At 38.8% G+C, this 18,885-nt stretch overlaps 1 protein-coding gene and 1 pseudogene across 2 annotated transcripts in view; both read right to left on the reverse strand.

The window, feature by feature from the left end:
* TENM1 (teneurin transmembrane protein 1) overlaps window positions 1-18,885 on the reverse strand; it is a 773,658-nt gene that overhangs the window by 275,319 nt on the left and 479,454 nt on the right. For both annotated transcript variants that reach the window (XM_072626495.1, XM_072626494.1), the window contains exon 6: window positions 7,466-7,704. In XM_072626495.1, coding sequence (XP_072482596.1) covers window positions 7,466-7,704 — 239 coding nt within the window. The remainder of the gene's footprint in view (window positions 1-7,465; window positions 7,705-18,885) is intronic.
* Window positions 11,259-13,490, reverse strand: LOC140515754 (heterogeneous nuclear ribonucleoprotein K pseudogene; annotated as a pseudogene).

The following is an 18,885-nucleotide window of genomic DNA, read 5'->3' on the forward strand; positions in this document are numbered from 1 at the left end:
GCACTCCTGAAGTTTTGTCTTTACCATTCATTAGGCTGAGAAATCATCTCTCTTGATACCCTCCATCTAGTATGTAACTATCTGAGTTTCTAGACCAAATAAGTACAGCATTTGCCTTTCATTCAAATGCCTTCTTTTTAAGCAATGGATTCTAGTCATACTTTTGCAGCACAATTATGGAGAAGAGTAGGATTTATCTTCAGTTTAGAACTTGTAAAATGATACTTTACACAGAAGGAAGTAAACTTAACAGAATGTCCTACCTTAAGAAATGATGTGTTCTCAACATATAACTGGCTCAAAAAATGTTTAGGTAAATTCACGGATCATAGATGCATAATGAGATTCTAGCTACACAGCCACTGAAATGGCAGATGCCCTCAGGGCGGTTGCTAGGAAGTTGGTGAATTCATTGGTAGGCTGGAAAATATACTAGCAAATGCCAGTATAATATAGAAATAGTCATCACTATCATCAATGGGTCAGAGAGAGAGAGAATAAGAAAAATATTATGGAAGCAGGAGACCAACTGGATAGAAAATAGCCAATTATATAGCATGGACTGGTAACTGTAGTTCCTTAGCATCTCATCCTGACTCATTTTCAGAATAAAAATGTTCCAGCCCAAAAATGCTTCCCCCAATATTTCAGACTATAAATGATGTAGTTTAGATGTGGAGACCCGTGTGTTTAGTAGACAGGAATCTAAAACTGTAACATCAACACAATTTTTTTGGAAGGCTATGTGCAATGAAATGGTAAACTCTCTATGACTTAAGCTAAGCAGAATAAAGAAATGGATCCACTTGGACACATGCGTAAAGCATTGAGCCTTTCAGAACATTGATTTCATTCAAAGGGCAATAAAACTGCTTGACCCTTGGGCAAGAGTTTGTTCAATCTGCTTATCCCAGTCCAGAGTCAACATTTCAAATGGTTTTGTTCAGTACATCTTTCTGCAAATAGGTAAGTTTTTTATATAGCCTATAGTACATACAGTGACAAGATTTTCCTAGGTACTTCTGGGTCATTTACATTGCTAATGCTGTGGATGACCCCAACTCATCACCGTTATTCTACCTGCAGAGTTGGTACAGTATTCTGACATATATCACCTATTTCCATCATTCCTTCCAGATAGTATTAAGAATCTATCATTTAAGGGGAAACCCAAGTAGTTGCCAAGTAAAAAGTTCAACCACATAAAAATTCAGTTAGGATGCAGAGTCTGAGGCAAGCATCCTTTTCTATTCAGTCAGCTCCCAGACACTGCTGCCAAAAGTGCTCTCCTGAGTTACTATTATCTCTTAGGCAAACTTCTAACTATGGATAAATTCATGAATAAAGACATCAAATATCACCAGTGCATCATTGCTGATCCTCTTCTCAAGCTTTGATGAAGCACAATAACCTTGCCTTCTCTTCACACATGCACATCTGTCTTCCTGACTGCTACTTCATATGGCTCATCTGCAAATCCAAGCAAATGGTCTCCTGACTGGCACTGATGCATCACTGTTGCCAAGATGTAGGAGAAGATGAAAACTAAGTACTTCTTGTTTTTTCCCATGGAAAACAATGATGATTTATGGTGAAATGATGACAAAATATGTTGCATGATCTTTTCATATAATCAGTATTCCATGTTTGATTTTAGGTGGTGAAGTAGATAGTGTACTGGGCCTGGAGCCAGGAAGACTCAACTTCTTGAGTTCAAATTTGACCTCAGACACTTATTAGCTGTGTGTCTTTGGGCCAGTCACTGAGCCCTGTTTGCCTCAGTTTCCTCATCTGCTAAATGAGCTGGAGAAAGAAATGGCATACCACTCTAGTATCTCTGCCAAGAAAACCCCAAAGGGCATCATGATGAGTCAAATAAGACTGACACGAATGAACAGCAGGCAAACAACATGAACTAAAAAACTTACTCATAGGAAGTTTTACTTTTGCTGACCCTGAAAATAACAATGAATGTATAGATGGGGCTGGCTAAACATCTTGGCTCCAGCCTATCTGCTGCTGAACTTCTACTGCCTTATTGACAACCACCGTTACAGCCCTGTAATCCACAGAACACAAACATGGAATTGGCGTCTCACTGCTCTCAATACAATTTCCCCCAGTGGACTGAAGGTAGGGTAGCACTTAGCTATTAGCATGTAAAAGTTATGCCAAATGAATAGTAGAGCAGAAGGGAATTGTAGAAAGGAATTTCCATAGGCTAAAGAAACTAAATATTTTGGTGAAAGAGGCTGATATAGCTATAGGAGGGCTACACAAAAGGAACTAAAAAAATGACAAATCTCACAGACCCGGTGGGAGTCAAAAGTCAAATGGTTTTAAATTCAGGAATGTAACAACTTTTGTTTTTGAACACAGCTATTTGAAAAATCTCACCACATGATCATTATTAATGTGGCCTATCCACCATCTCAATGCTTATTTACTAATTCTCACTATATGGGAACCACATAGTGGAAGGAGGCGGTGGTGGAGGAGGTAGACTAGAATGTGGAGCTTGGGGGAAAAGTGTAACTGATCTGTTCGAACCTACATTCTATACGGTTACTGACCAGTCTGAGAATTAAGCCTACAATGCCTCTTCCTGGGCCACAATGTTTGCTGTTATTATATTTTAACTATGTTGAATCAAGAGTACAGATATTTTGCCTGAGCTTTTGGCATGTTTAGAAATTTCAATGTAAATTATTAATATTATTATTATACCAATTCCTCTCTATTGATGAAACCAACTGACTGCATTTATTACTGAAATAGCTATATAGTAATATACACAATTCAGCAAACATTTTAAAGTGTCTATTATAAGCACAAGGAGCTATATTTTGAATGGCAGCTACTAAGAGAAAACCAGGGAATTATTTTTATATGTAGACTGACAAGCAAGTTGGCTGTAAAGTTTACTATATTTTGGGGGCGGTCACTTATTTTTGTTTACAACTTAAATATTTCAATTTTTGCCATGAAAAGATTTACAAATACTGAATTGGTGCAAAGGAATTTATATGTTATGAATTTTCCCTTTAAATACAGGTTGAAAGAATATATCACCCAAGGGCAGTCCATGGACACCTTTCACTGTTCCCATTTTCATTTGAGAAATGATTAAGCAACCAAATTTAATAAGTGTCAGGCCAGGAAAAATAAACTTGAATGTAGCAGAAAAAAGAAAGGGTCCAGTTTTAAATATAGTCATAGTCTTAGCATAGTTCATTATGACACATTTGGCCCTATTGAGAGAATTGTTCCATATGTTAAAAGATACACATATCTATCCTATTCCTAATCACCAAAAATATTAAATTTTCCAAAACTAATATTACTCAGTGAAGTGTCTTTAAAGTATAGCACATTAATTTCCCCCCATTAGTGTATTTATATGCATGTGTGTGCATGTATGTATGTATGGATAGACGATATGCTACACGGGTATTACCCATGGCTCTGTCCTCTTTATTTCTGTCTCTAACACTTTAATTTGGAGACTCTCTCAGCTTCTAACCATTGAATTATCATCTCTATGGAGATGACTCTCAGATCTATATGTAGAGCCTTAATCTTTCTCCTGAATACCAGTCACACATTTTCAAAGGCCCGATGGAGTGAACTACCAGAAGACTTAGAGCCACCTCAGAGTCATTATGTCCTGAATACACTCATTGTCCTCCCACCACACCTGTCCCTCCTCCAAACTTTCTATTTCTGTAGACAATAATACTATTTTTTCAGTCAAATTCAAATTTTCCAAGTTATTCATGACACTTTCTTTTCCCTCACTTGCATGTCACATCCACTACAAAATCTTATTGTTTCCACCTCGACATCATTTCCAGTATCTGTTCCTTTGTCCACACTCACACAGTCCACAGTCACTCCTAATATTTTGTCTGGATTGCTGCAAGTGCCCCACCCTTTTTCTTTACCCCAATGTTCAGACAGTTGCTCAAATCATCTTCCTAAGGCACCATTTGGACCAAAGAAATACCCCCCCGACCCTGTTCAAAATCTTTCAGCTTCTCCTCTTTACCCAAAGCAAAAACTACAAACTTTTTAGCCTGGAATTGAAGACCCTGTATCATCCGACTCCCACATATTTTTCTGACTCGATTTTATACTACTCGGCTTCAGAAGCTCTACATGCTAGCCAGACTGGACTGTTTTCTGAACTCAACACTATTTTCATTTGCACAAGCCATCCCTCATGCCTAGAATGTACTCGTTCACCTCCACTTTTCAGAATCAGCATCATCATTCAAAGCTCAGCTTATGAACCAGTTCTTTCACAAAACCTTCCTTAGTTTTCAGTTCCTTCCCCAACCTTGATTTCTCTTGTACTACACACTTGTGTACATATATTCCCCAATGAAAGCAAGCTCCTCAGAAGCAGGTACCAGTTTATTATTTGCCTTTATATCCTTAGCTCCTGGCACAGAGTGAGTGCCTAACAAATGGTGGTTGAATTGAATTTAATAAAAAGTAAGAAAAGGTACAAAGTAACTATGCATTATAAAAATTTCTGAGGAGAAGGTAGCCAGAAAATGAATGTACTTTGAAAACATCTACTCAAGATCATAGTCAGAATTTTCATATCACATTACTATTTGGATAATGCTAATGTTTTTATTGAGCAGCTAGGTGGTTCTGCATTGGCTAGAGCACTGGGCTTGGCATCAAAAAGACTCATCTCCATGAGCTCAAATTCCACTTCAGACACTTGCTAGCTGTATGACCCTGAGCAAGTAATTTAACTGTTTGCCTCAGTTTCCTCATCTGTAAAATTAGAGAAGGAAATGATAAACTACTCTAGTATCTTTGCCAAGAAAACCCCAAATAGGGTCATGAAGAGTTGGACACAACTGAGAAATGACTCAACAACAAAAATGTTTTTATCATTTCATTCTTTTTGGAATTTAGTTTTAACACACATCATCCCTCAAACATGGTCTTGCTCTCTGATGCTGCAGGATACATGAAGGCAGTAAGAGAATCAGTGAGAAGTAAGAGGATGAAGTGGGAAGAGCACTAGATATGGATTCGGGAGACTGGGGTTTGACTCTCACCTCAGATATTATAACCATGTGATCTTGGGCAAGGAATTTGTTTTCCTAAGGTCTGTTTCCTAATCCATAAAATGGAAATATACTAATATTGTAGTTACACAGCACACAGGATTGTTGCAAAGGAAGTGCTTGAAATAAACTTTTTTGAAAGAGCTAGACATACGGAGCTAAAATTATTTATAAAGTTAATTCTGCTACGTAAGCTATATTTCCTATAAAATATATAATGTAAAATGTTTGTCAAAGTTGTTCATAATTTCTGAGAAAACAATACTGTGACAAGAAATCAAAATAAGATCTTTTGCCAATAATTTCTCGTCATTTATATATAATATCTACTTTATAATAATTTTGACCATTACAGACTTAATTTTGATGTTCAACTGCCATTCATTAGAGATATTTTTGTCATATTTTCACCATTAAAATTGTGCTCTTTTCATGACCAAATATGATTTTCACGTAAAAGTAATGTCAGTGATGAAGACACAAGCAATTTCTATAGAGATAATGTTGCACAAGGGGGAAAATCCATAATTTCATTTTTTTGTTGGACAATTAACATGTACATTAATCATGTAATGAAAGGCTAGCTAGTCTGGGGTTAAATGTCAGTTTCGGTAACTTATGGATGTGATCAAAACATCTGATGATGAATAATAATAATGACAGCAATGATGAAAACCTCTTCTTATTTTAGAAATATTCTGAGATATAATGAGTTTCCACTTATGCACAATTGTCCAGAGAAAGTAGATTCTGCACAGGTTTCTATATGGGTGACCAGTTCCTGCCTCCAAGGTATTCACGTTGAAATCCCACACATAGAGGGGAGTGGTAGCCCCAGAGGGGTATTGGGGTTTGGAAAGTTATCAGGCTGGGTGACTGGAGCCATTCCAGGAGTAACAGCAGCACTGATTTGAATTTTGTTCAAGGACTGTGTAATAGGGGAGAGGAAGGGCAGGTATGTGGTTGCAAGGTGGGGAAAAGATGGCCAAGAGCATAGTGAAAAATCACAGGCTCCCCCGTAAGAATGAGAGAGTCCAAGAAAGTCCCCGAGCGAGAATTCTGGAATGAAAAGGTTAAGCTCACAGCGCATGTATTTTTGTTTTGTTTTTTTCATCCTGGCAACAAAGCATTTTGTGAAGACGCCACCAGAGCAAAAACAAAGCAAGACTGAAACCTTCCTAAAATAGTTGGCCCTAAAGCAGCTCTTACCAGTCTGATTCGAGAATTCCAGGTATCAATTAGAATGATTCACATTATTTCTGCTATTATTATATACATATTATATACACAATATTATATTTATATCTTGGAAAGCAATGAGATGAACCGCACTGGTTATCTGTGTTCTGGATAAATGCGAATTCGTGTCAACAAGTCAAGAACCTGTGCTTCTGTCAATCACTTCCCCCACTGTCTGTAAAAGAGTATTGGAAAGTTGCCTGAGGCCTAGAAAACTTAAGGGAATTGTCCTCATTCAAAGAACTCGTAAATGTCAAAGATGTCAGAGGCAGAATTTGAATCCAGTCAAAATAAGATGCCATCTAGAAGATCATTAAGATTCGTTGCCCAATGACGGTGACTTTAATCAGGCAATTCCAAGATCAGCTGCAAAATGCCTCCCTTCTGAAAAACAAAGGCCCTCTTCTAAGCTCTTTCTCATTTGACCTTTCTAATTTATTTATACTGCATCATCATTGAACTGTTCTGTCACATACCGAGTGAAAAGGAAGTCTTTTTTGCCTCAATATTAACCTCAAATATAAAGAAATACAGAATTGTTCAAAAAATTTATTTGATGGAATTCCTAATGTTCTCCCATAATGCATCATGAAGGGGAAAATTGCCTTTTAAAGTGACATCATCGTTTAAGAATCACTGAAAGACTGTTACTGTATACAATGTTCTCCTGGTTCTAACAATTTCTCCCTTCATTATTTCACTCTATGTTTTTCTAAGATCATAGAGCTCACCATTTCTTATAGCACAGTTATATTCCAAAGAGAAAAGAAGAATCACTGAAAGAGCTACCCATATTTCAACAACTTCTAAGAAGAAAGGATAACAGTCTTTCAATTGAATAGGAAATTGTTAGTTCCAGCAGTCCTTGCAATGAATAAGGTTAAAGCTTTTTTCAAATAACATTCCATACCCTCTGCAGTTGTACTAGGGTTTAGGAAGTACAAAAATAACTGGAAATCCTGGAAAATCTATTTTTTACAACTACTAATTTAGGTTCTAATTTGGGTTCCTAGAGCAGAAAGAACCCCCCTATTCCATGACCCACTCAGTCTGACAGAATTGTGGAAAAGCAGTAACAAAGAGAGGTAGGAAGGTAGATTCAGATAGGAACAAAGGCAGGAAGTGCCTCAACTTACCAATCACATAGGCCAACAGCAGAGCCAGGGTCACGGTGATGGCAGTGGCACTCAAGGCTGTGCACTTCCAGTTGCAGCACCTGTACGGCTTGTTAAAAGTGAAGGCAGGTCTAGAAAATGTGCTTCGGGGAAGCGGCCGTGGAGGTGGAGAATAAACCGTATTGGATGTTAAAGGGTAATTCTGACTGGCTGCACTGAAGATAGCTGAAGATCCAGATCCGTGTTTAAACAGGAAATGCCTGCCAAAAAAAGAAAGAGAAAGAATTGTGCTATAAAACACAAGGTATATCCTTCAAGTACAGTAGCTCTCATGCGACTCTATTTCAATCAATCAATATTTAGTAAGAGCCACTATGTGCTAGGCATTGTGCTAAGAACTAGCGATACAAAAAGAGGTAAAATACAGTTTCCATTGTCAAAGAGTTCACAATCTACTGGGGAGACATGTTAATGAATACACAAAGAGCAAGCTATATACAGAATAAATAGGAATAATGAATAGAAGGAAAGCAATAGAATTCAGAGGGCTCAGGGAAGGCTTTCTGTAAAAGATGGAATTTCACTTGGGATTTAAAGGAAGCCAAGGAAGTCAGTAAATGGGATGGAGAAGGAAGAGTATTCCACACATGAGTAATGACCAAAGCAAATGCCCAGAGTCAGGAGATGGAGCGTAGTATTTGTGAAAAGCAAGGAGGAATTTCCCTCACAATGAGAAAGAGATAGAGGCAGACAGAGAGGGAGAAGACAGCAGAGTAAGGAGAAGAGAGAGGAGGGGAAGAGAAGAGGAGGGGAGAGAGAAGAGCTCAGGAGAGAAAAGTGAGGAAGAGGGTGGGCTTATTATTATCTCCATTTAAAAAGGGGAAGAAATTGAGATTCTGAGAAGGGAAGGGTCTCAGCCAAGGTAAGCAGAGGGCCAGGATTTGAACTTGGGTCTCCAGTCTGTGTACAACGGTTTTTCTGGTCTACTCTAAAGGGCATGAATGCTACAGGAAACAGTGGTTCATTTGGCACATCATGGAAACAGGCTGTTCCTGTTAAAGACAATATCCCGCTCAAGTAAAAAATTAGTTAATGTTGTCCCAGGACTTTCCCTCCTAGAACTTTCAAGTGTAGCAGGAGGAAGGTCATGGTTTTCCAGCCCCCTCATTACTTGTGTGATTTAATTTCTTTGTCTCTGGGAATGAATTGGAAAGGGGAAGATTACCCACCATTAAGCATTTGATATGATCTGCTCTATCATTCCCTTTCATCAACTCTTCCTCAAAAACAGTAAAAGCTGTTTTATCTGGCACATCACCATCTGGAAAGCTGTAGAAAGCTCTACTAATTCATGCCTTTAGTTGAGCAACTCCATTCTGGTGGGAGAGAGGCTAGATCTAGATAAAGACTTACTTTAACTTAAAACTTGTTCCTTCTCTCTCTCCTTACCTAGTCCATTTCTATTTTTCTCCTTTCTCTCTCTCCAAGTCTCTCTTCTGGGCATCTTCTCTCTCTCTTCCCATTGAATATATTTGCCTCCTCTTTTGGTTTCTACTTACTGACTCTATACAAAAGGCTTTTCAATGAAGCCCTCAATCCCAAAACCTTTTATCTCTGTTAAGAACCCTTTTCAGATTTCCAAATCCCTGCCTCTGTCACATCCTACAAGAGTCTCAAAAGCTCAACTTTTGGAACATATCCTGCCCTCAAAATCCATTTTTCTGCCTAACTGATCTACTTGTTCCCCCTACTTTCTCTTTTCACTTATTTTTAAATTAATAATCCCACCAGACCCCTAATTTAATAGAAAAGCCTTGAAACAAATATGTGTAGTCAAAGCAAAACAATGTCCCACAATGTCCACATCCAAAAATCTATGCCTCCTTTGGAATAAATCACCTATTAGGAGCTAGGTAGCTTGTACCATCAGTAGTGCTCTGGAATCATGGCTTTCCGTTGATTTGCTCATAGTTAATACTTCTTTCAAAATTGTTTGTCTTTACAACAGTGTTTCTGTTGACTGAGTCATGACTTTCTGATTCATCCCAGGTTAAAACAAGAATTATCTCTGACTTTCTACTCTCTCTCCAAAACCACATCCAGTCAATTGGTCTTTTCAATTCTCTCTCCAAGATACTCCTCCCATCTTTAACCTGTGCTCCAAACACAAGGCAAATCACCTGAGTTCAGACAGATACACCTTGCCTCTCACCTGCATTACAGTAATAGCTTCCTTCCTGGTCTCCTCACTCTAGTGTCAACCTCCTATAATCCATCTTTCACACACAACTGCCAAAACCATTTTCCTAATGCATGGGTCTCACTGCATTATTCCCTTGCTCAAGAATTTTCATTGACTGTATATTGCCTCAATGAAAAAACACAGACACCTCAAGCAGGCAATTGAAGACCTCAACAAGCTGATTCCAACCTACCTTTCCAGTCATTTCATGTTGTCCCTCTTTACACACTCTAATTTTCAAAATGGCCTACTAGCTACTAAGGGGGCCATCTCCAGTCATCCTGATCTGTACTTTGCAAGTGGACCCCGATGGCTCTGGGGGAGAGAGTAAAGCTGGTGACTTTGCATAGCCCTCCTCACTTAAATGAAATTCACTTGCACATCATGGCATCACCTTCCTGATGTTATGGTTCTCTTTGAGAACAAAGGACAAACAAGCTGGGAGCAACAGGAATTGCCTTACTGGGGACCCAACTGGCCAATGCAGCTCTGCCTCCCTCCTTCCCTCCTTCAATGAAGCCTTCCATCCCTAACCCACTCATCTCTATTAAGAACCCTTTTCAAATTTCCAAGTCCCTGTAGAAATTCTACCTCTGTCACACCCTACAAGAGTCTCAAAAGCTCAACTTTTGGAACACATCTTGCCCTCAAAATACATCTTTCTGCCTAGCTGACCTACTTGTTCCCCCTACTTTCTCTTTTCATTTATTTTTCAATTTCCCTACCTCCCTTCCTCTCTTCCTCCTTCCCTTCCCTTCCCTCCATCCCTTCTCTTCTCCCTCTGTCCACATAGGGTTATTGTTTGGGCTCTGATGGCTCAGAGTGAGTATAAATAGCAATTACTTCTCTTTTGGCTAGGAACCCTGAGGGTCTTCCCCAACCAGATTGATTTTTTTTGCCTGGGTGAAAGAGGCCATTCTTTGCCTCATCTCTTCTTACCTAGCCTTAATCACTGAATGGGCATTGCCTCAGACACACTCAGACCTGGGAAACACTTTGGCTTAAAAAGGTCAAGGTCTCCTACCACATCTGGGGCTATCTCCTGTTGTCCTGATCTATATTTTGCTACTGGACCCAGATGGTTCTGGAGGAGAGAGTGAGGCTGGTGACTTTACACAGTCCTCCTCACTTAAATCCAATCCACTTGCCAGTCATGGAATCACCTTCCTGATGTCATGGTCCTCTTTGAGAATAAAGGATAAACAGCAACAACTAGCTGCTAAATTTTGAATTTCCTTGTTATTAACAGGGATGAAGATTGAACTGAAACACATACTTTTTTTTCTCTTGTGACTGGTGAGAGGCCTATGTGTCTTAGACAGCTAGCTGACCTTTGGACCAGAGTGTTTTTTCTGGGTATGGTCAAGTGGTGAGTACAGGGATAGAAGTAGGAGAGGCCTTAGAGATCAATCCAATTTTACTCTAGCCTACTCAATTTACAGAAGAGGAAAGTGAGGCCTAGAGAAGTCAAGGCATTAGCTCAGGATCAGGATTGGTGCCAAGGTCATCTATTTAGTGCTCTTTCTACTACAAAGCTCCAACTCCATAGCATTGTGTTCTATTTAACAAAGCTTACAGAATGCCTATGAAACAGAGAATGTTGGTTTTTTAAACATGAGCAGAGAAAAAAGATGCAGGACTCTTTCAGTTCTTCTCTACTCTTAGAAAAACTTTCTAGAATACTGCTATACACTAAAAAAAAAAAGAAAAAACTTGCATTAGAATCCTTTGGCATCTGAATTCTGCTTCACGCTGTGTTGCAGTTAAAAACTGTGCATTCTGTATCTGGTTCCATGTTCCTGTAATGGTAATCATTTGATCCTAAGATCCTTCCAAAGCCTTATCTATTTTGACTGATGCTGCAGATTCATGGTATATTTGTTTGATTTGCTGAGCACCGTTGCCAAAAAAAAGATCTAGGCAAATCTTTGGCAATAGTTACTTGTATAATAATGGGTCCACCACGATCACTTTGTGAGACACAGCCCTCTGCATAGGAATAATCATATCCAGAACCACCCTGTGGTTTATAAGCCATCGGCCATTTGGAAGGATTCCATGTGTTTATTGCAGAATCCCAAGTCTCATCAGCACTAAAACAAATCACGCCATCATGACAGTCACTGGGTCTTCCTCTCAAATGGTGGTGGTGGAAGAAAAGGAAGATTTCAGTCTCTGCTACCACTCTGCCACCACATCAAAGAGGTACATTCTATCACAGCCTCCTCTTCATCATGTGGGAAATCCTTCAAGGCATCCTCATCACACATTATTGAGGAACCACCACAGTCATATGTTTCAGCATAGAAGCTGGGATCAGGGTTGTGAAAGTCCTTTCATGGAAGACTCATATTGAGTATGATCTTTCTGCACTCCATAACCCTATCAGAGTTTCCACTGAAAATAACAACTCTATCAGTGGAACGAGGATAGGATCCCTAGAAAAGCTTGATCGTTGTCCGAGTGTTCTTTCAAAGTTCTTTGACTTTAGCACCTTTGACCCCAATAATTCTTCTTGCCAGTCTCTGGTGAATCAACAGTCTTAACTCCAAGCTGCTTCCCTTAAAGTGTTGGTAATTTAAGCATTCCACAGCATCAGATTCAAGTAGGAGCTGGTTGGTTGCAGTGAGTTATGGCAACTGCAGGCCTTTTTCCAAGGTAGGAATGATTTTCTTCAGAATTTATTGTAATTGTTTCGATACCTACACTGTCGCTAAACATACATTCAGGGCCACTGCTGCCTGGGACTGAAACACTGGCAACTGTAGTCTGTACAAAGTGCTTTAATATTCTGGCCTCTTTCCTAATCACTGCTCCAGCACTCTTGCTCTGAAGCAAAATGTGCAGTTCTACCATGTCATCAGTGTTTCTAGATCTTTTCAAGGCCTATTTCTCCTCCATATCTTCAGCAGGGCACTTATCAAATTCACCACTGGTTTCAGTATTGGAGGAAGTTTCTTCAGGCTGTTCTCTCTCCTTTTTCTCAAATTAAATGGGTAGGCAATCAGTATCATATATCCTCACAGGGCAGAAGGGAAGTGTTCTGGGTGGAATCAACAACTGACAACCTGGCACTAGAGTGGCATTTGGGGTTACTATGCCAGGGCCCCCATTCAGAACTAAATACTAAATGACTGATTCTGCTAAAAGAGTATGGGAGAAAAAATTTCTACAAAGGGATAATGGTATGAGAATTCTAAATGGTTGAGAGATTAAATGACATGAAAGGTAGAGTTTGCTTACAAGATAATGATGACATTATTGTAAAATGACATTCAGAGGCTCATGGAGTCAGGATGGTAAGTGACCTCAGAGACCAACATGACCAACTCCTTCATTTTAGGTAGGAGGAAATAAAGGCACAGAGGGATTCAGTGACTCATCCAGGGTCATTCAGCTAGTAAGTACTGAAGTGGGATTGGAAATTCAGTCTTCCTGACTCTAAGTGCAATGTGCTATCTAGCACACCGGACTACTTTTCCAATTGACCAAAGCAATGTTATCTGGGAGCATTCCTGCAACATACTGCTGATGAGAATAATAGATACTTGATGTTGCACAGGGAGAGGTGGGGTGGTTTGGTAGAACATGCTCTAGCCCTAGAATCTGGGTAGACATGACTTCAACTTATCTCCTTGGGGATATATGTAATCATGGGCCAACCACTTCAATCTCTCGGAGATTCATTTTTTTTTTGTGGTTGTGAGGTGTTGCGAGGATCCAGTACATCTATGTGTATTGATCATTTCAGAGACTTTCAACTGTCATATAAATGGAAGTTACTGCTAATGCTGCATCATCCATTTTACACCCATGATCTCATTTTATCCTTAGCACAGATCTGTTGCCACGCTATCAGGATGAAATTACATTACTTTTAATAATGAATAGGTGAGTTATGGAGACTAGGTCATGGCCCCATTTTACAGATGAAGACACTGAAGCATGGAGAGGTTAAGTGAATTTCCTAATATTACCCAACTAGTTAGTTTCAAAGTCTGAACTTGGAACCAGAGACTATTTTTAACCATCTGCCCTTTTAATTAAATCATGATTCCTTACAATACTGCTCATATGGTTTCATTCTCCAATTAATGCCTGCTGGGTGAGGAAGATGGATGACTCTCCATACTCCTATCCTTTATTCTATTTGACCCTCTATGAAAAATCTGGCAAAGTAGCACTGCAGAGTTTCTATGGAATTGTTCAATGTTGACTGACAGAAATGTCTCTTATAAATGACTGTTTCTAAGGTATTCCATACTAGACATGCCCTATGGGATATGGGGAGAAATGACAGCAAAATGAGGTTTTTCTTACTCAGTGTTTTGAAAGAAAAGCTTCTACATTTTATAGATTTGGGAAGAATGATCGAATTTTAGATACCACATAAGTGGTGCAGTGTGTAGGACGTTGATTTGTTTAGCATACTGTCAAAAGGCAGAAGACTGATGGAGGCAGGTGAACACTTGCCAATTACAACTACTGATCAATGTCATCTGGATAGGGAGCCCACCACACGCATGCACCAGTAGCCCCTGAGAAACTCATTTGAATGGGAGCTGGAGCCAAAGCACAGTTCTCAATGATGAGGAGGCCATTAGACAAGTTCACCTTATTAACAAGCTAATAGTAAGCCTCTGGGAGGCAGAGAATGGCAATGGAAATCTAAACTGCCACTGTCTTTGCTGGCCATTGTTGGGCAGTCAGACTAGAACCTAAATGTGTTTTCATAGCACCTAAAAGAAGTCAGAGCATAGAGACAAATGAGCACTGCAAGGTTTCGCCTATGGTCTCATCAAATCTGATGACTACTCATCTGTCTGAGCATACTGCTTTTCCCTAAGGACTTCAGGAGATACTAAAATGTTGCTATCAATTCTATACAATTGGTTTTTTCCCCACAGAGCAAATGACAAAAATGCAGTTCAAGAGTTTATATGTAAGTAGTACTCTCCTCTGCATCTGTTTTAATATTCAATTTTAAATTTAAAAAGAAATTGCCAAAAGGAAATAGACACATAAGGAAATTGAAAAAAAAATCTTCCCAACTGATGAGGCCCTATGTAGTAAATGGGAATATTACAAATGTTCCTGAAAGGGTTTCAAAAACATCTATAAAAGGGGAAAATGCATTCTCACTTCTTAAACCCTTCATATCATATAATACTGAAGGCATCTGTTAGCATTAAATAATAACAATGTAATACACTTCTTCAAATTCTGTAGAAAATTGACTATCTATACCTATTCAACTGCAGATGCATACGTGAGAACTGATTTTTTTCTGTTTTACATCAATTAAATGAATATCTAACCTTTACTTCCCTCAGCTATACACATGTGGCTCATCTGTCTACCCACAGGAATTGAATCTCTCTCTATGAGAGACGGAAACTGATGAAAGAGGGAAATTAACCCTTCCTCTGGTAATTTAACTGGGCCAAATCACATTCAGACCGGGCACTGAAGTTTAGTCATTTATTTAGGACCTATCAAAGCATGAGAACACAATAGATGCTCTCTTCCATCATCCTTATAATCAATGTAGCCCAAGATTCTGTGACAGGAGCATCAAGAATATTTTTGTGGAGGCGTCTCATTGCTCTTCCTGGAGTCCACTCAACATTGCCAGATTCCCCTTTCCCTTCTGGATACATCACCCATGAATATACCTAAAGCCTCCTTCAATCTATCACCTGGACTGCCTTTGAGGGTGGCAGAGCAGGGGCCTACCTGCCATGTAAATTGCTGGCCCAAGGGATAGTTATAGGTGTGGGAATCAGAAGACCTAATGCTTAATAGCTAAGTGACCTGAGCTAAGGCACTTTAACTTTTGGAGTCGCAATTTTTCCATCAATTAAATGAGACAATGATATTTGCAATACCCACTTCACAGGTTTTGAGATAATTGCTTTTGAAAAAGTATTTTTTTCTAAAAGGTCATAAAAATGTATACTATTATTATTAGTCATAAAAGCACTATCTCAAGTTGCAAGTGGAGGTGAAGGCCTAATTTTAATGATCGGGGACTCTGTGAAAACTTGTGTTCATCCTCTCCTTTTGTGATTTTACAAAGTTTCAACCTATCCTTTCCATTCCTTCCTCTTTCAAGTTTGAAGCCCTATTAATTCACTTATTCATTTTCATTCTTGCATTTATTTTTTCTTTCCTTCATTCATTCACAATCTTTTCTCATTTCAAATTCCCTGCAGCACCTTCACAAATGCCCCTGAGAATTTGGAAAGAGTCAGTGTAGTTACTAGAGAAATTCTTTCTTTCTTTTCACGGTTATCCTCCACTCATGATGCTTCTGTCATCTCTGAAAAGCACTCTCCTCATTGGACGGAAGAATAAGCCTCAAGTCCACCATTAGTTTTTTCTACACAAAGACATCTCTTCTTGGAACTCTGAAGGACACTTTCTGGTTGCCAGTAAAATCCCTTGATTTACCTCATGCAACGAGACAAGCAGCAGCCTTCCTTTCCACTCCTTCAAAAATAGGCAAATAAATTAAAGAAAAGTCAGGTTTTGGTTTCTGTCTGCTTTCCAAGGAGATATGTATATTCAAACAGCGATCACAGACATCAACTCATAATGTCACTCATAATGTTATCAAGGTAATGAAATGTTCTCAATTCACACAAACATCTGCAATTCTTCTTTCTAAAAGGAATATATCCTGGTTCAGTATTCTACTGAAGTTGATTAACACAATGATTCCTTCCAGATGTTGTAATTGTAGAAATTCCTCTCATCATTCTTATCTTTCTTTAAGGCTTAGATCAGGTTGATTCCGAAGGCTATGAAATCTCTCTCCTCCTTAAATCACCTTTCCTTTAGTGTTATGTTTACATTCAGCATCTTCCAAGCATAAAGCATGTTCCTTTTAGGGCTGGATCACTTAGTGCACTTCCATACTTTGATAGATGCGTGACCTCACTAATACGGCCACTTTGTCCCTCCATGTCGAATGGAGCACATACATATTTTCTCAGTCTATAGGATTACTGCCTGAAACCTCCCATCTTCCGCCCAAAGAGCTGGCCTCCTGTCTCTTGACTTACTGACATTATGTGAATGGAGAGCACTGCAATACAGGCACACCTTGTTTTATTGTGCTTTCCAGATAGGCATTTTTAAAAAAACAAATTATAGGTTTCTGGCACCTCTGCATTGATCAAGTCTATTGGCGCCATTTTTCAAACAGTCTATACTCACATTGTGTCTCTGTATAACACTTTGGTAATTTGCAGAATATTTAAATTTTTTCATCATTATTATATCTACTACGTTGATCTGAAATCAGTGATCTTGGATGTTACTGTTGTAATTGTTTTGGAGAGTCAGGAATTGTGCCTGTTTAAGGCAGCAAACTTAATAAATGTTATGTTTGTTCTGACTGCTCCACCAACCAGCCATTCCCTCACCTCTTTCCCTCTCCTTGGACCTCTCTATTCTCTGGGACTCAACAATATTAAAATGAGGTCAATTAAAAACCCTACAATGGTCACTAAGCATTCAGGTGAAAGAAAGTGTCACTTGATGTGGCAAATTTAATTTGTTTTATTTTAAGAAACTGCCAGTTCCAAAAGACACATGATGGAAAATGCTATCCACATCCAGAAAAAGAATTATGGAGTCTGAATGCAAATTGACACACACTATTTGCTTTCTTTGTTGTTGTTTCTTCTTTCTCATGGTTTCTTCCATTGGTTCTATTTCTTATTTACAGCATGACAAATGTGAAAATATGTTTAATATCAGTGATTTTATATATATATACAGAGAGAGAGAGACAGAGAGAGAGAGAGAGAGAGAGAGAGAGAGAGAGAGACAGAGAGAGAGAGAGAGAGAGAGAGAGAGAGAGAGAGAGAGAGAGAGAGAGAGAGAGCCTATACCAGATTGCATGCTGTCTTGGGGAGGTGGGGAGAAAAGGGAAGAAAATTTAGAACTCAAAATCTTATAAAAGTGAATGGTGAAAAATAAAAATATGCAAAAAAGCAATTGCCATGGCTACCCCAAACTTCAGCAACCACCACCCTGATCAGTCAGCAGCCATCAACACCAAGGCAAAAAGATTATGACTTGCTGAAGGCTCAGATGATGGCTACCATTTTTAGTATTAAAATATTTTTAATTTAGGTATGTGCATTTTTTAGATATAATGCTATTACATACTTAAGAGACTACAGTATAGTATAAACAAAACTTTTACATGCACTGGAAGCCAAAAACTTTGTGTGACTTGCTTTATTGTGATATTCACTGCAATGAGTGACCACTTGGTGGTCTGGAACTGAACCTGGAGTATCTCTGAAGTATGCCTATATATGGAATGTCTGTATATTCCTCAATGATAAACCCACTCCCTTTTCTAGTCATCTGTATCTTTAACCATATGCCAGTTCTCCTGCACAATATTTCACTGCTAATACAATTTATTAGAGTTTTCTTATGCCCAAAATGAGCCTTCTTATGTGACCTACAAATTTCATTCTTTGTACACCATGGCATTCCAAGACTCACAGTCATACAATATAGAATCTGATGTAAAAAAGTGACTTCATTTCAGAGAGAAGCTTGTGTGGTTTTCAAAAGGCAATCTAACTTTCTTTCCTATTCCTAATATTTAATTGTTCTCTCAGACCACCCAAAGTATCTGTCCAACATATGTGTACTTCTATGGATCACGCATTCATTGGCATAGTATATTCTACACAATAGGTATTGTTCAAAGACGTGATCTGCTAGGTAATATGCTTAATGAAAAGCCACCTACTCCCTTCTTGAACTATCACTGAGGTTGTTCTAAATGTATGCATAGATTGTTCACTGTAAGATTTTGTTAAGATGAGAAAACCAGCCAGGCAGATGGCTTGGTGGTCATTGAAATCATCTCAGTAAACTTTTTTTTTTTTTAGTAATAATGTCTGATTTTTTCTAAGCACTTAGTCTCCCTCCCTCTTTCTGCCATCTTGAGAAGCGAAGCCTTGTTCCTTCTGGCACAGACAGTCTCAGTTGACTCCTGGTTGGGTACTCTTCCCATCTTTGCTTTACTGAGGTCACTTCTGATTGCCTCTGTGATGCCAGAGACAGAGAGACAACTGCGAGAGAACTCACAGGAGATGGAACAGCACAACAAATCTTTGTAATTGTTCAATTTTTCATCAATTTTTGTTCCCCGTCCAGTTGCATG

Source organism: Notamacropus eugenii, chromosome X (assembly GCF_028372415.1).
Source record: "Notamacropus eugenii isolate mMacEug1 chromosome X, mMacEug1.pri_v2, whole genome shotgun sequence".
NCBI lineage: Eukaryota > Metazoa > Chordata > Mammalia > Diprotodontia > Macropodidae > Notamacropus > Notamacropus eugenii.